At 48.6% G+C, this 16619-nt stretch overlaps 6 protein-coding genes and 1 pseudogene across 9 annotated transcripts; 1 reads left to right on the forward strand and 6 right to left on the reverse strand.

Annotated features, from left to right (window-relative positions):
* The first annotated feature begins 109 nt into the window (after positions 1–109).
* On the forward strand, positions 110–3162 carry FOIG_02794 (succinate dehydrogenase [ubiquinone] flavoprotein subunit, mitochondrial). Its single transcript, XM_031200201.1, has 6 exons — positions 110–663; positions 767–821; positions 879–955; positions 1011–1339; positions 1394–2617; positions 2671–3162. The coding sequence occupies exons 1-6, from the start codon at positions 616–618 to the stop codon at positions 2888–2890; spliced, it is 1953 nt and encodes a 650-aa protein (XP_031069969.1). The 5' UTR covers positions 110–615; the 3' UTR covers positions 2891–3162.
* An 839-nt stretch (positions 3163–4001) lies between these two features.
* On the reverse strand, positions 4002–5191 carry FOIG_02795 (uncharacterized protein). 2 transcript variants are annotated; one of them, XM_031200202.1, is made up of 3 exons: positions 4732–5191; positions 4433–4674; positions 4002–4367 (listed from the first exon to the last, which is right to left on the reverse strand). In XM_031200202.1, the coding sequence occupies exons 1-3, from the start codon at positions 5023–5025 to the stop codon at positions 4211–4213; spliced, it is 693 nt and encodes a 230-aa protein (XP_031069970.1). In that variant the 5' UTR covers positions 5026–5191; the 3' UTR covers positions 4002–4210. The 2 variants fall into 2 exon arrangements, with proteins under 2 accessions (XP_031069970.1, XP_031069971.1); XM_031200203.1 differs by having other exon boundaries at positions 4002–4674.
* A 163-nt stretch (positions 5192–5354) lies between these two features.
* Positions 5355–7341, reverse strand: FOIG_02796 (uncharacterized protein). 2 transcript variants are annotated; one of them, XM_031200204.1, is made up of 4 exons: positions 6902–7341; positions 6634–6846; positions 5726–6584; positions 5355–5648 (listed from the first exon to the last, which is right to left on the reverse strand). In XM_031200204.1, exons 1-4 carry the CDS (start codon positions 7163–7165, stop codon positions 5482–5484), a joined length of 1503 nt encoding a protein of 500 aa, XP_031069972.1. In that variant the 5' UTR covers positions 7166–7341; the 3' UTR covers positions 5355–5481. The 2 variants fall into 2 exon arrangements, with proteins under 2 accessions (XP_031069972.1, XP_031069973.1); XM_031200205.1 differs by having other exon boundaries at positions 5355–6584.
* A 453-nt stretch (positions 7342–7794) lies between these two features.
* FOIG_02797 (uncharacterized protein) lies at positions 7795–9740 on the reverse strand. The gene is made up of 3 exons (XM_031200206.1): positions 9370–9740; positions 8440–9317; positions 7795–8392 (listed from the first exon to the last, which is right to left on the reverse strand). The coding sequence occupies exons 1-3, from the start codon at positions 9440–9442 to the stop codon at positions 8105–8107; spliced, it is 1239 nt and encodes a 412-aa protein (XP_031069974.1). The 5' UTR covers positions 9443–9740; the 3' UTR covers positions 7795–8104.
* Positions 9741–9920: 180 nt separating this feature from the next.
* FOIG_02798 (uncharacterized protein) lies at positions 9921–12359 on the reverse strand (the record flags this gene model as incomplete). Its single annotated transcript, XM_031200207.1, has 1 exon — positions 9921–12359. One exon carries the CDS (start codon positions 12357–12359, stop codon positions 9921–9923), a length of 2439 nt encoding a protein of 812 aa, XP_031069975.1.
* A 628-nt stretch (positions 12360–12987) lies between these two features.
* FOIG_02799 lies at positions 12988–13109 on the reverse strand (annotated as a pseudogene). Its single transcript has one exon. The product of its transcript is annotated as a tRNA-OTHER (tRNA).
* Positions 13110–13865: 756 nt separating this feature from the next.
* Positions 13866–16405, reverse strand: FOIG_02800 (uncharacterized protein; the record flags this gene model as incomplete). Its single annotated transcript, XM_031200208.1, has 9 exons — positions 13866–14520; positions 14565–14790; positions 14843–14949; positions 15001–15106; positions 15221–15458; positions 15510–15576; positions 15624–15668; positions 15720–16299; positions 16350–16405. 9 exons carry the CDS (start codon positions 16403–16405, stop codon positions 14053–14055), a joined length of 1893 nt encoding a protein of 630 aa, XP_031069976.1. The 3' UTR covers positions 13866–14052.
* Between the last annotated feature and the right edge of the window lie 214 nt (positions 16406–16619).

Consider the following 16619-nt stretch of genomic DNA (forward strand, 5'->3'; position numbering starts at 1 on the left):
CCGTTGGTATCGGAATAGGCGGGGGAAACGGGGAGCCGAAGGGCAAAATGTACATCCGCGGACACGTGATGAGATTGTCTTTAACGTCATGGATTTGTTAGACTCACAAAGGCGAATCTTCCCGATCCATTGGGCTTTGATGTTGGACGAAGATCGAAGGAGGGTAACATTGGATGCAGTATTATGAGAACAGTTGAGAATCAAAAAACCAATTGGCTTCGACAACGACGCACCTCGGACTCAAGGAGCTCTATCATTTGACAGCACAGCGAGGTCATTGACTTCCGAGTCCCTATATCTTCAGTGGCTTACAGCGTCCACGTCCAGTAGGCGGCGAATAATCGGCGCTGCTAATAAGCCAACGCTGATTGGTTGGATCAACCGAGGAGCCGAGAGAATCCGTCCGATCGAGGCTCGCGAAGGACGAGAGACCCAAAAAAACATCAAGGGGAATTGTCGATTGGTTGGACAGTCAATTCAATCCATTCTCTCTCTCCTCCAAAACCACATCTAACAAAAGTCCTGCTCCTCCGCCACCCGAGGATATCGTCAAATACCACCCTTTCGATTCTCCCCGCGGATGCAGTTTGGTCTTGGTCATAGTGACTTTAGTTGATGATGGCTTCTTCTATGGCAATGAGGAGATTGGCCGTCGGCCCTGCTGTGAGTAGTCCCTGGTCTGGCTTCTGTGATGGCATCATGAAACAGATTGTCCGCCGCAGAAGCTTCGTCAGCTCCTCAATGCGCTTTGCTAACCTCTTGATAGTTCACGCGGGCTGCTAGGTTCCCTTCTCGAGCTTTCTCCACCACTCGACCTGTTGGTACGCTTCCATCCGAATCCTACGCGCAGCTTTGAAATACTGACGAGCTGTCCACAGCCCGAGTTATCACTGGCAATGGTCCTCTGCGAGCTAAGGAGGCCTCTCCTTTCGTGAGCAACAAGTACGCCGTCATCGTACGTCTACCCGATCATCCGCGAATCACAGATCTCGTCAATTGACACTTTTCAGGACCACGAGTATGATGCTCTCGTCGTTGGTGCTGGTGGTGCCGGTCTGCGAGCTGCTTTCGGTCTCGCTGAGGCTGGCTTCAACACTGCCTGTATCTCCAAGCTTTTCCCTACTCGATCTCACACCGTCGCCGCCCAGGGTGGTATCAACGCTGCCCTAGGTAACATGCACGAGGACGACTGGCGATGGCACATGTACGATACCGTCAAGGGTTCCGATTGGCTGGGTGACCAGGATGCTATTCACTACATGACCCGAGAGGCTCCTGCTTCCATTATCGAGCTTGAGAACTACGGTTGCCCCTTCTCGCGAACTGAGGATGGCAAGATGTGAGTCTGGACTTTGAAATCCGCCCACACAGCGGCTACTGACAATTTCATCAGTTACCAGCGAGCTTTCGGTGGCCAATCCAAGCAGTACGGAAAGGGTGGACAGGCTTACCGATGCTGCGCTGCTGCTGACCGAACCGGCCACGCCCTTCTTCACACTCTCTACGGACAGTCTCTCCGACACAAGACCAACTACTTCATCGAGTACTTCGCCCTCGACCTGATTATGCAGGATGGTGAGTGCCGCGGTGTCCTCGCCTACAACCAGGAGGACGGCACCCTGCACCGATTCCTTGCCAACCACACTGTTCTCGCTACTGGTGGTTACGGCCGAGCCTACTTCTCTTGCACATCTGCCCACACCTGTACCGGTGACGGTATGGCCATGGTTGCCCGTGCCGGTCTCCCCAACCAGGATCTTGAGTTCGTCCAGTTCCACCCTACCGGTATCTACGGAGCTGGTTGCCTGATCACCGAGGGTTCTCGTGGTGAGGGTGGTTACCTCCTCAACTCTGAGGGTGAGCGATTCATGGAGCGATATGCCCCCACCGCCAAGGATCTTGCCTCTCGTGATGTCGTTTCTCGATCCATGACCATGGAGATCCGTGAGGGCCGTGGTGTTGGTGCTGAGAAGGATCACATCTACCTCCAGCTCAGCCATCTGCCCGCTGAGATTCTTGCTGAGCGTCTGCCCGGTATCTCTGAGACCGCTGGTATCTTCGCTGGTGTTGATGTCCGCAAGCAGCCCATTCCCGTTCTTCCTACCGTCCACTACAACATGGGTGGTATTCCTACACGATACACTGGTGAGGTCCTTACCGTTGACGAGAAGGGTGAGGATAAGGTTGTCCCTGGTCTGTACGCTTGCGGTGAGGCCGCTTGTGTGTCAGTCCACGGTGCTAACCGTCTGGGTGCCAACTCTCTTCTCGATCTTGTTGTCTTCGGTCGTGCCGTTTCGCATACCATTCGTGATAAGTTCAACCCGGGTGACGCCCTGAAGCCCGTTGCCGCTGATGCTGCTTCCGACCACATCGAGGTCCTCGACAAGGTCCGAACTGCTGATGGTCCTAAGAGCACCGCTGAGATCCGACTTGCCATGCAGAAGGCTATGCAGACTGATGTCAGCGTTTTCCGAACCCAGGAGAGTTTGGACGAGGGTGTTCGCAAGATGAAGGAGATTGATGGCATGTACAGCCAGGTTGGCATGAAGGATCGCAGCATGATCTGGAACTCTGATCTCGTTGAGACTCTTGAGCTCCGCAACTTGCTCACCTGCGCGTAAGTTTTTACTCTATTCTGACACACCGAAGTAATATTGACACGATGTACAGTATCCAAACTGCCACCTCTGCCGCCAACCGAAAGGAGTCTCGTGGTGCTCACGCCCGCGAGGATTTCCCCGAGCGAGATGACGAGAACTGGATGAAGCACACTCTTTCTTTCCAGAAGGAGCCTCACGGCAAGGTCGACCTGGCCTACCGAAAGGTCATCGCCAACACCCTGGACGAGGCCGAGTGCAAGCCCGTGCCACCCTTCAAGCGTGTGTACTAAGCGTTTGCTGATCTGGACACGAAGTACTTGGGAAGGAGTTTTTGTTAGCTTGTTGGGAAACTTGGCATGCATGATTCTACGCAGGGCAGCGTCTCCTTTGTGACAAGATGTGCGGTATATATATCCTTTGGGAAGAGGAGGCGGGCATGATAAGTAGTGAGAGAATGGTCTCTGTTGGGTCTTAGGATGAAGACTTGGCAAGGGACGTGTATTTGTCGACATTTTGTAGTTCAAAAGAAGTTAAGAGACTTAAAAAGAAGATTTTCTATGTACCTTGTGTCACTATGTCTACAACCTATTGTTTTGCTTGGTAAGATTGATACTTTCGTCCAAGAGCCTAATTTTAGTTCTACTTAACCCATATGCATTATTAGGCCCATCAAATGTTGGTCTAATTCATGAAAGCTACAAGCTCGACCCAACATCGAAGTTCTTAGGGGCACTGCACATAAGTAATTCAATGATCGATGGGCAGAATAGTGCGTTCACGTATTTGATGGAATTGTGTCTGCGGTGAATAGGTTTATGCCATTGTTCTCTCCGTCCAACGCTGTGGTGTACCTGTTGTTCACGAGGAGTCTAATCCAGAACAAAGAATCTCAATACAATGATTGCATGTAAGAGGCAACGTTCAGTGAATTTACTGATAACGGTGAATTGTTGCAATGGCCATCTCTGTTATAAAATGGCACATCCTTTCGACGCTGTAGTCTCAAGTCTACAACTCATCTCAGCTTCCTAAGCACCAGACTTCGCATCTCAGCAGCCAAACCCAACTGTCGTCCTAAGCTCATCACCACTCCCCTTCAGGTACGCAGTAGGATTTCATAAACGTTACGTGACTACATATATCAGCTCTCACCAGGCCCTCCCTATCCAATATGTGCCGTCAAGTCACCCGCGTTGCCTCGTGCTGGCTCTGTAAATCGAGACTCGAACCTTTTGGCCGATTCTTCCCTTGCGGTACCGTTATCACTGCAGGGGAAAAGGGCTGCGACATTCTGGAGCTAAAGGAAAACGTCGGCCCTGGGGATTTGCTATGTCATGTGTGCCTTAAGATTACTGATGGGAAGAACAAGCTCAACAGGAAGCAGACTCTACCCGATTCCCCCCAGGCGGTGGGAAGATGTGAGTTGGCAGTGATGGGGTAGAGACTGGGCATTGAACGTACTGAGACTGAAAATTAGGAGCAGGATAAAAAAGGATTTAGTGGTGGTGGTATCTCCTATGCTTGTTACTTCCTTGTGTTGGTATCTCTCCATGTTATTGGCATAATGCGTGGAAAACGAAACGCAAGTCGCTAGCTGCCAATGAGCACGACTATCTGTTTGAGACAGAATCTTCGCTAAATAGCAACCCTTCTTCCTCGTCTCTGGGTATATCCCCCTCAGTCCTCTCAAAGTTATTTTGTAATGTGGACGACTTTGCTTGTGTTCTCTCGTAGTAAGCCACGAAAACTAGAATCATGTGAACGAGACTGAACAAACCAATTGCAAGTCAGTAAGATAAAAATGTGAGACTTCAACATAGCAGTAGACTTACACTTTGGTGATGCCGAAACATCCGAGCGCTCGTCTCCCAAGATGTGACTCGTCTGTGCTTGGAGCTGAGCCGGGAACTGCGTGATCCGAAGGACCGAAATAGCCACAGGTAAGTGACAAGATTGCAAAGAGAATCGATAAGGGGAGATCGAGGCAAATCCGTACGGAGGGACTAAAGCTGCGATATCTTCTGGTCCAGAGATGGATAGAGTCCGCAAAGTTCCATATTAGAGCAAGGGTAGTCTAAGTTGTTTTCTTCGTCAATAGGTGAAAGAGTCATGAGAATAGATAGGTACATACGATAACCCCAAAGAAGATGATGGAGATTGTTCCATCACTAGAACTAGAGGCCAATAAAGAGACAATGACAAGAAGAAGAGCGTCAACACAGATGGAGAAGAGACGAAGGTTAAGTCTGGCCTTCCATATATGATCTTTGGCGGGAAGAGATGACGTATCGTGAGCTGACAACGGTTGTACCCGTTCTCGAGGCTGGTCTAAAGGTTGATCTTGTGTTGGTGTTGAGCCTTGCTTAGGTGTAGAATCGAAGTCGTCATGATACTGTGGTCCAGCCATTGTAAGTGGAATAGCCATCCTGCAGCTACGACTGCGCTTGATCAACAAATATGCCAAGAAATGGAAACAAGAAAATTGATGCGATCAGACGAGATTACATAAGAGGAAGAAAAGGATGAACACAGAGCCGTCATCTTTTAATGCTTACCGCTCATAATGGTAAAACGAATCCTGAAGGAAGATGGATATATTTCTAGAGCCAGAGGACCCCCGTTTAGGTACCCGCGGACCCGTGCTACGCCAAATGAGGGGCTCATGGAGGCTCAGCTTCCGAGAGTCTCTTTTAGTAGCCAAACTGAACTGACAAGGCAATACCCTGTCAAAGTTCATAGCTATGCCTATTGTCTCTTGGCGATGTTGCATTTTGAGGCTGATCTCAAGTGATTGACAGGATATTGCGGCGGTGACTAGTGGAACTGTCGGCCAGTTGTCCGTCTATGAAACAACTCTATTTTAAACTGTATACTTTTTATTTCACCTTTCCTCCTTCCTGTCCTGTTCTTCGCCTTGTTCTTCATCTTCTGTTTGTGTTATCACGGGCTTTTCTCGTCGAGGATGCCAACCTCCTGTCCAGCCAATCCATCCCTTTTCCCTGGGTCCTCTTGCGACAGCAATCAAGATGGACAATCCGACGAATGCGACTGTTCATATCCACATTAGCAATTTGCTTGCGAAAGAAGAGAGTTTTGAGAACGCAGAGACTGTTGAGTTGACTTACTGCTGCATCCACCGCTTCTCCTCCAGCCTCCACTAGCGTATAGTCTGTTTCCCACCGCCGTGCCTGTCAATTGTCCAGCAAACGCCAGAGCCATGTAGGCCGTGTTAACCCTATTTCGCGCCTTGGGATTGATGCTGAAGATGGCTGCGCGGTTCGACACTTGTGCTGTCTGCATACCGACATCTATACCGATAGCCTGAATCACAGGTCCGGCAACAGTGAGGTTTCCAGTGAAAGTTCCCACGATAGCTCCAGTCAACGCCAGGATCTGGCCGCCTATTGTCGAGAGTAGAGGCACATAACGATCAATCAGCCTCCCAATCAAGGGGATCGACAAGATGGTCGCAAGCGCAGTAAGAGAAAAGAGACCAATCTGTAGAGATGTATAGTCAAAGGGCGGAGAAGCGAGTAGAAATGTCAATGTTGTCCAAAACGACGTGAACACAGCTGACAGCGAAAAGGCAATGAGACAAGCCTGTATCAGAACAGGCTCAGTGACCATCATACGAGGAATAGACCAAAGAGCATAGAGATAGTTCAGCCCATCCGGATTGGTAGACGGATAGTCAGGCATGAAGCAGAAGAGCACAGCAACCATGAGGTACTGCAGGCCGCATGCCAACCAGTAAATGTTGCGCCAACTTGTGAAATTCGCTACCACTCCTGAGAGCAACCTCGCCATCAACAGACCCAGCATAAGTCCTGATGTGACGATAGCAAGAAGAGAGGCCTTTCGATGCGCTGGCGCAAAGTCTCCCACTAGGGGAACCATCAGCTGTGGTGTCACTGTGGTAGCACCGCATACAAAAGATAAGGCGCGGAAGACGGTAAAGTCATTCGTCACACAGAGTCCTATCCACTACATGATGTCAGCTGCTGGATATAGTAATATGCTACACAGAGCTTACCATTGTTGCAGTGGCCAAAACTAGAGCTATGATGAACGGGCGTCTTTCGAGAATATCCCCGAGTGGAAGAACAAAAATGAGACCAGCTGCGTAGCCTGACTGTAACAACGTTGCAACCTGGGATGACTCTTCGTATGAGACATTGAAAGTTGCGGCTATCTTGTTGAGAATTGGCTGATTGTAGTAGAGGTTGGCAACTGTAATACCTGATGCCTATTTCTGTCAATCCATATTGACTCTTTGGGGTTGAGGTGATTAATTAACATACCATGGCGTAGAGACAGCAATGTCTCATAGACAAAGCTGGTGGCGACTCATCGTTCCATCGACAATTCTTTGGTGTCAATATCCTACGAAGGAAACTCGTTTCATACTTTGAAGACTGCAACACGACGTTGCCGGAGCCCATTTCTTCAGTTGACTCGACTGAATTGCGAACCTTGGTGTCCTCGGCTGAATCTTGACTCGGAAATGTTTCCGTGATGCTATCACCAGAGACATTTGGCCTCTCAGGTTGATTCGAGGACGTCATCGTTGCTCAACAGACACGTTGATGAGAGTTAAACAGAAACGGTGATCAACAAATAGTCAACATGCTAAGAACGCGAAAAAGGCGTATCTTTGCGGGAGTTATATAAAAGATGATCAACAATGGCAAAAAGATTAGCATGATCAATAGTCGTCAAAGTGGGTTATTGTCTAACTACATATTCCCAATGGAGTTGCGGAATGGCAAGCACAGAGTTGGCTAGCTATCTAATCAGAAAGCACGCAAGACAATGGACGGGGATTACGACATTCTGCTTCCTTTCCCTCCTTTTGTCCATGGAAATGGGGTCAACTAATGTTGTGCTGGTAGGAGAGGTTGACCGGATATAAATGTCCGTAATATCCGCCTCTCAGAGAGTCAGCAGCTTCGTTGCAACCCTAGATATGTAATACAGTTCGGGTTCCGTATGCAGCCATTGAAGACTACTCAACCCAAATTTAATTAAGCTCAGATGAATTGGTACGGAGGGGCCTTATTATCATAGACTTTGAAGCCAAAGAATGAAAGAAGAACAAGCCTAGCTATAGTTGCCATATATAAGCTATTGTGATGAATTATGGCCGGGTCATTAGAAGTTTGGGATCGTTATAAAGGTTGAAGTACAGCTACAATGCCAGAGGCCAAGAAAACTAGAGCTGAAATTGGTATTATACGAGGTTTCTTGTCTACAAGTCGTCTTTGTTCCAATTGACTAAGACCATCCCAAAATATCACTGATAGTCAGCACATGAAGGCCCAAAGCAGAGAGTCTGAACACAAGGCATATCCCAAATCTAGTCCTTTTCATGAATGACATCTACTATAACATGGCAAGCATTTAAGATTTAAACGTCCTTTTGACAAAATGCATCCTCCCCGTTTCACACCAACTCCATCCACTCCCAGCCCCAGTCAACTTTTGTTAGAAAGCACTCCCAAAGTTTACCTCTTCTTGCCCTTGCGCTTGTTAGCCTTGCCCTGCGAAGCGCCAGATGCCTTGGCCTTGGTGAGAGAATCGGTGCTCTTGTCAAGAAGCTCAAAGTCCTCGCCGGCGGAGTCAGTGCTGGGGGTGGGCTGGGGAACATCAGAGTCCTCATCCTCAGCGGGGATCTCGATCTCGAGGTCGGTGGGCTTCTTGGAAAGGAAGCGGCCGGCAGTGATGTTGAACAGGAAGATGGGTGCGCGGAAGACTGCGGTATCCTTGATGGTAGGCTTGGCAAGCTCGTTGGGCTATCACATGTTAGTTTAGCCATTTCGACAGAATTGTGATAACTTACGTCAAGGAGGAACTCATGGACCTCGCCCTCCTCATCCTCTCCCTCGAGGTAGACATCACCAAGGGAGTCAACAACAAGGATCTTGCCATTCTCAGCAACAACTCGCTTGCGAGCACCAGTAGGTCCAGCAGCAGGGGTAGGAGTAGCAGTTCCAGAGGAAGCCTGAGCAGCACGGCGCGTCTTCTTAGCAGGACGAGCACCATCGCGCTTGGCCGCCTTCTCCTGCATACGGCGCTCTCGTCGGTTCTGGGGCAGAGGAGGAGCCTCTTCCTCGTCGCTAGCGGGCGCGGGAGATGCAGCAGGGGCTGGAGCAGGAGCTGCGTCGACGCCAGGGATGTTAAGACCACCACCCCAAGCGGTGTCGCGGGCGAACTTGATGTAGCGCTCGACAAACTCCTTCTGTCGCTTCCAGCTCATGTACAAAGTGAAGTAGTGAATACCACCACCTACAACGAGGAAAAGACCAACGATGACCGTGCCCAGGCCGGGGCGGTATCGGTTGTAATAGTAGTCGGTGCCCTTCCAGAGAGGGAAGCCATTGGACAGGAAATGGTCATATCGGTCGCGCTCGGGGCCACGAAGGATGTTAGCGATGAGGGAGAGACGGGCTTGAGCCTCGCCGGCCTTCTTCACAGCAGCCTTGATCTCAGCATTGGTAGGAGGCTTAGTCTTTGCGCCGGCCTTCTTGTCCTTTCCAGCCTTGGATCGCATTCCCTGTCTGACCTTGTCCGGGTGCAGATTTCGGGTCTGCTTGCGATAGGCCTTGGTAATATCATCGAGCGAAGCAGAGGGAGGGACGCCGAGGATGTCGTAGAAGGTCGCAGCGGGATCGGTCTCATGCTTTGAGATCTCATCTCGAATGCGAAAGATTTCGCGATCTGGGAGGATGGAAATTAGTTAAGACATGAATCAGAGGAGGGTAAAACATACCTTCTTTGCTCCAGGCGGCTGCCAAGGGGCTGAAGAGGGCGAGAAGCCCAACGGACAAGTACGAGATCTTCATCTTCAACCGTCGATGCGATGAAGAAGAGAGGAAGAAGCGGTACAGCAAAAGGGAAAAAAAGAAGACAGAGAAGAAGAGATGAGAGAGGGCAAGGGGGTTGTAACGGTTCCTGGGCTAGAGCGTAGCTTAGATCTTCATCCCTACCTCTACAGTACTTTTTTTTTAGTGGAGGAGGGAACCTATTGCAGAAGGCCAGCTGTCCAATACTGCACTACAGTACTGGTCAAACTCACCCAATACAAACGCAAAGGCAAGCGCCTCAATTGAGGAGTTTGGCCAAACATAAGGTACGTAGGCGGGCTGTGATAATGTATTGCAAATAAATCAATTGCTACTGTAACCACTGTTTGTGGCTTTTGAGGCAACGAGGCCCTTTATGTTGCACTATTTGGGGTTGTATAACAGGGGTTCAAGCATGTCTACCCCTTCGGATACAATGGGCCTTTTCAATTATCGATCCCTATCCAAAGCCACAATATCAACTGCCGGTGTCATACATGTCAACTCGATACTCAGACTCTTGCTGCAAATGACGCTTGAAGAATTCCCTTTGGCGAGCAAGACCATACTTCTCTCCCCCACAGCCATGTCCACCACCAGGAATAAATAGAAACTCATAATTCTTACCCGCCTTGTTCAAGGCATTCACCATTTGAAACGTTGAAGATGGATCGACATTATCGTCCATATCTCCAGCAATCAGCATCAAGGGCCCCTTGAGTTTCTTGGCGTGAGTTATGTTAGATGCTTTCTCATACGCCTCATCCACTGGGTATCCCATCCACAATTCGTTCCACCATAACTTATCCATGCGGTTATCATGACAACCTGAATCTGCTATACCGGCTTTGAAGAAACCACTGTGGTGAAGCATTCCTGCTACAGCGTTTTGTCCTCCTGCTGAAACGCCCATGATTCCCACTCGAGAGAGGTCCATCCATGGTCGTGAAGATGCTGCAGCTTCCAACCAAGCGATATGGTCTGGAAGTCCTGAATCGTGAAGATTCTTATAGCAGACATCATGGAAGCTTTTGTTTCGCCAGTTTGTACCCATTCCGTCAATGACCACGACGATGTACCCTTCATCTGCCCATCGCCGTCGATCTGAGAGAGTTGAAAATGCTTTGGGGACCCGAAAGTTATGAGGCCCAGCATAGATCTCATCAAACACGGGATATTTCTTGGCGCTGTCAAAGTCGACGGGTCGAATGATGATTCCGTATATAGGTGTCTTGCCATCCCGGCCAGGGGAAGCGAACCTCTCGGGAGAAGACCATCCCTTATCTTCCAACTCTTTCGAATCCGCCTTCTCGAGTGTCATTATCTCTTCTCCAGACTCGCTTTCACGAAGAACTGTTGTCGGTGGGCAATCTACCCTTGACCAAGTGTCTATCAAGTAGCGTTTGTCTGGAGAGAAAGACCAAGAGTGAGTTCCATCTCCATCTGTGAGAACCTTGAAATCTGACCCATCGAAATTGACTCTTGCTAGATGTGCGTGATAGGGGTCTTCACCGTCCTTCAGTCCATAGCCTCGCACCCAGATTCGACGATGATCTTTATCCACAGACTCTACAAAGTTGACCATCCATGACCCTTTTGTGATCTGGTTCTTGACTGAGCCAGTTATGAGGTCGATCAGATACAGATGATTGTATCCGTCACGCTCACTAGCCCAGATGAGTTCATCAGAGTCTCTGAGGAGCTTAAAGTATGACTTAGTATAGTCTACAAATGTGCGGCTCTTCTCTTCCACGAGCGTCCTGACACTCCCGTCAGCTTTGATACCAATCAATCTGGTATGTTGATGGCCACGCTCGTTAAAATAAAAGAGATATTCCTGGCTGTTATGATTCCATTCCAGATTGCTCACTTGGTAAGGGTCCCTGAAAAGCGAATCGTCAATTGCAACTTCGCTATGAGTGTTGAGGTTAAAGAGTCGAGGTCTGTCGACACTGACACGGTCACCTGGTTTGAGATATGTCTTTGTGTGAAGTTTTGGCTCAATCTGATCTTCTGGAGATGATTCCACCAGGTTGATCTTGCGGTCTTGCCCCGGGGTATACTGCCACGCGACTGCATGCTGCTTGTCTGGCGATATGTATAAGCGTCTTTTGTCGTAAGGGCTCTCTTCGTTTCCTTTCTCAGACAGTTGAAAGGCTTCATCGTTCTCATTTTTGTACCATACGTTGAAGTCTCTGACATAGAGACATGGGCCGTTTTCGGGCTCCGTTGGTTCTTCATCAGTTTCAGAATCTTCATCGTCGCTGGGCGGAGATGCCTCAGGGATAGAGTCACTGAGATGCTCGATGATAGCGACATGATTTCCCTCGTCAGGTGCTGAATAGACTGCCCTGGACTTTTCGTTCGACACATCTACCAGTCGCCAAACATGGCCCACGTATGTAATCTGTCGTTTTGTTTCGCCGTTCCTGATCGACATATATGGAATAGCTTTTGCTTTCCAATCGATCCAAAACACCCTGAGGGTTTTGCCTGTACGATTCACAAAATCGACGGTGACTTTAGTGTCACTATGTGCAGAAATGACTTCTTTTTGGAGCAGGTGATCTGGTTCAGTGGTGAATTGTCCCTCCCACTCTTCGAGTTGACTATTTGGCCCAAACTGCCACTTTCGATTGTCGAAGCGGAATCGGACACATGATTCGTCTGGGACTGGTTCAATCCAGTTGAAAGGAAGAGAGAATTGGTCAATCTCTTCGTTTGTCTTCTCGCGCAGAGCCTCAGCGAGTTGCTTGTGGTCAAACGCTAACTCGCGAATCTTTCCACGGACATCAACAAAGAGAAACTGGCATTTGGCAGGTGAGATATTCTGCTTATACCAAAATGCGTCGCCTCCTGGTAGCCAGCGAGGCGTCACATTTGTCGAGTCGATGTATTGCTGTGCTAGTTGCTCCATTAATTTACTGATAAGACTCAAGAATAAAGACGAAAGCGAGGTTCGAGAGGAATAAGTTAGACATGCTGTTGCCTAATCATCGTTTTGGTCATCTTTTAGCTGAGGCATGTATGCATGCATGCGTCTGCGGGTAGTCCTATTGGGTGTCACGCGGTCATGGGCGGGATTCTATACATTTATAAACCTACTTCAAGCTTAGGCCTACTTATCATGGGACATCACAGTTTGGGAGAATCTGTAATCGTGTGTAATAACTCCCAGTCAATACTGTCTTCTTCTTGCCATTAAGTCAGTACAAGTTGGTAAGCTGATGCATACTGTTGATCAGCGAACTTATACCTTATTAAGCACTTAGATATGACTGAACTTGAATAAAAAGTCACTCTCGTCTTGTATACTCCCTCTATCTATTGCCCATTAGAAAAAGGAAAGAGGCTTTCCGTGTGCTGCAATGATTGATGACCAGAGATCGTGTAAGTAGTTGCCAGTCACGTGCTCAGCGCCAGACAGCACACCTACAGGCTATAAGATACTTAGTGCAAAACCACCACCAAAAAGAAACCATGAAACGAGAACAACTCAAAATACCAAAATCGAGATAGGAAAAATCACAAAAAAATATGAAACCTAGCAATTACTAGTTTCGATCTAGTGACCTCCGGGTTATGAGCCCGGCTGCGTCTGTTAGTACAGGTTGTGTGATGCAGATTGTGAGATAGACATACCGCGCTTCCACTGCGCCAAATTGCTTTCTTGGTGAAAGAGTGTGGGCTTATTTGAACATATACCTCCACCCCGAGTGACTCACTGAGCCCCCCACTGCCCTCGGAGTCACCAGTAGCATCACAGTGTTGGAAGATCGAGAATTCAGAGAGTTGTTAACGAGTTGAAGCGAAAGCCAAAGAAATTATATAAATCTAATTAAAATGGCAAAGTAATATTGATCCCTATTGCGCAGAGTTGGATGCGAGTTTGGCCTGGAACGCATATCTAACGTCTTCATCAGCCTCCCATAATGAGCTTCGGTCAACATCAGGATATTCTTCATCTCATACATTCCGAAATGTACCTTGTAGCCTTGATATCGTAATACCTCTCTCGCATAATACGAGTCGCCAGAATGAGAGCCTTATAGTCTTGTACTGAACTCAAAAAATGTTCTCGGATGCAGCTCTGCTTTTTAGCAAGGAGTCACCAGGATAATAGTAGAAAGAGATATCCCCTAGTTTTACAGATGTGGATAAGTTTTGACATAAAACCAGAAGTGTACCTAAAAGTTGTTGAGCCCATCTCAAACACTCACACTGAACAGTGACAGTATGCAGACCTCACGAGCCATCTGTGAGGTATCATGAATGGACCTCTCAATCGACTCGCAACGCAAATCATGAATTTAGTCACTGGGATTAAAACTGCATGAAACAATCAGTCAAGTACGTATGATGGTAAAAGAGCCACTCGAATTGAATAAAGACGTGACTGGTATGAGCTATCTGACAGATACAGCACTGGAATATACATAGACGTATATGCCCCAATATGATATGGAGCAACTAGATGCTTGATCCCTTAGCGATGCCTGTGAACTTTCGTAATGCCGCCCAACCAAAATTTTCACTCCTCAATGATTGTTGAGCCCTTTTGAGCTTTTTGAGTAGCATTTACCCAGCAAACATGACTCCCATCCCCCTATTCATTCCTTAGCCTCAACGTAATCACTATCGCTGTCGGCATCGGTCATATCAACGATATTGTTGTCATTGGTGTAGTTATACAAGGATCGACGAGAGCCCATCTGTACGTCATCCTCGTCATCAGTATCGTTCTGACCGGTAGAGTCGAAAGCGACACTTCCACAAGCAATGCTCTTGTTCTTGTAGTAGACTTGAAACTCTAAGGAGGACCCATCGCTGATCATGCGCAGTTCGTAAGTGATTCGGTGGAATACCTGGCCGTCTTCGTTGGTCCATACCGGTATGGTATCCCATTTGGGAAGCTCGGAAGATTTTATAACGCACATAGGCTTGACGGAATCGTCCTTGCGGGTCGGGGGAGTAGAAGCGTCCGAGGTAACGATGTCGATTTGGAGATCCTGGTCGGGGCTCGTGAGGTCCTGCCAGAAGGATGCACAAACGGGGTCATACGTAGAGACAGAGTCACCCTGGAGAAGTTAGAAATTAACATAAATGTACCCATTTGACTTACGATCTCAACAAACCACCGTGTCTGCTCGACAGCAAGGAACTCTTGCTGACCATCGTCCCAAACTCGGTCCTTGGCATCATGCTCTTTGGCGTCAAAGGGCAAAATATTCACAAGTGTTCCGTAGCTGTGACGAGATACACGTGAGGCGACCGCAACTGTGATTGAACTGGTATGACTGGTTCTCGCCAGTCCATGTAGGACAGCTCCTCGAAGCACAGCGGTCCAGCTACAAATAATTGTCAATCAACGGAATTTCAAGAAGCGTCGAGATGACCTACGGCTTTTCACCGTCCTGTTGAAGAACGTCTATTCTGTTTCCAACAGCATCCTGAAGGTGTTCATGCAAATAAAGAGACCTGCCAAAGCCACCAACTAGGATGACGAACTAAACGATGTTAGGCAGTCTGTCATCGAACGAGATGACGAACAGACTCACCTTTGGCTTCTTCTTGTACTTGTGCTTGACTGCATCAACCTGCTTCTGAACGAGCTGTTTAACCTGCTTGACTACAGGGTCAAACACATTCTCGCGGATTTCGGAACTAGCACTGGGTTAGCTAGGACGAGGTAGATACCACGAAGACGCCCGTGAAGGTCTTGATAGAGAATTATGAACATTCCCGGGGTGCCACGATGGGGCCATTTCAAGCACTTACACGTTGATACTGAACTTGGAAGGGAAGAAGTTGGTGTCCACGGGGCCGTCGTACGAGAGCTGTATGGGAAAGTCTCCGCTGGACTCGCAGAAGGAGGACTTCAAGCCGCCTTCCCAATCAGACTCCATGATCCTGTGGAAGGTCTGTTTATCAAGCCTCTTCTGAGCCTCAAAAGGGATCGTTTCCTTTAGTAGCTTTAGAAACCTCTCGTCGAGGAACATGGCGCCACATAGGCCACCTTGGTCAAGGTCAGTCAAACGTGCATCATACAGCGGCCCTGATGACTTACCATCACCTTTGACGCTCTCACTCATAATGAGAGGACCAAGCTTCTCGATTTTGTAGGTAACGAGATCCTATTTTGTCAGAAGGGGTTCACCAGGAAACGACAGCTAAAACTTACGACAGTACCACCTCCTGCATCACATATAACGAAATGATCGCCCACCTAAACACAATTAACTAAAATCCAGTAACAGGAAACTCGTTTTGCACTCACCCTGACATTGAAGCGATCGGCGTTCTCCTTGAGACAGGTCAAGGCAGCCGCCTCGGGCTCAGAGATAAAGGTCAACGTTGTCTGTCCAGCTCGGGTGATTTCAAGAAGACCGGCGTGCCCCAGAGCCTCCGTCATTCTGGATCGGACGTAGTGCGGCCATATAGCAGGCAGAGTGACAACAAGGTGGACTGCCGAGACGTTCATCATTCGGCGACCCTCGGCCCTGACAATGTTCTGACGACAGTGACGCCAAAGCTGTCGCAGGTAGTCGCCCAAGATCTGAACTGAGGTCTTATTAGCCTTCAACATTAGAGCCCGAGCTGTCTTCAGCTGAACAGAGTGTCGGATATGATCCGGGAGATCTTTCTCATCGACGAGAAGGAGCTTGAACCAGCGAAGGACAGTATCATCCTGCGGAGTTGTCGCGCCCCATTCAGGGTCTTCATCATTCAGGTGATGATAAAAGATCGCCGAGGGGACCTTCTGCTTGTCTCCCTGGGCGAAGCTTCGCTTTTTCCAGTTGGTGGTGAATTTGATCTCGTTATTTTCGCCGGCTCGACACCACGCGATGCCTGAATATCTATAAGGAAGACGTTAGAGAGAGTACATGAGGAAGGGTTGGTTGCTTACGTGGTGCCAAAGTCAATGCCTAGCACGAGAACTGGGGTCGCCTGTTGAGCTGCCATGTTGGATCACTGTAACGGTATCTGAATCATTGCCTGGCTTGACGAAAGCGATGATAGTATGCCGCGAAGTATCTTCTCAAGAAAGAAGGAAGACAGGATAGCTGTATGTGCTTCAAAGGGTGGTAGGTCTTAACTTGGTGTTTTTTGGTAAAGGGGAGGAGGCGAAAGTGATTCGGAAAAGAAGCGAAAGAGGCTGAGGGAGGAGTTTTGCAAA

The sequence above is a fragment of the Fusarium odoratissimum genome (genome assembly GCF_000260195.1).
Source record: "Fusarium odoratissimum NRRL 54006 unplaced genomic scaffold supercont1.3, whole genome shotgun sequence".
NCBI classification, from domain to species: domain Eukaryota; kingdom Fungi; phylum Ascomycota; class Sordariomycetes; order Hypocreales; family Nectriaceae; genus Fusarium; species Fusarium odoratissimum.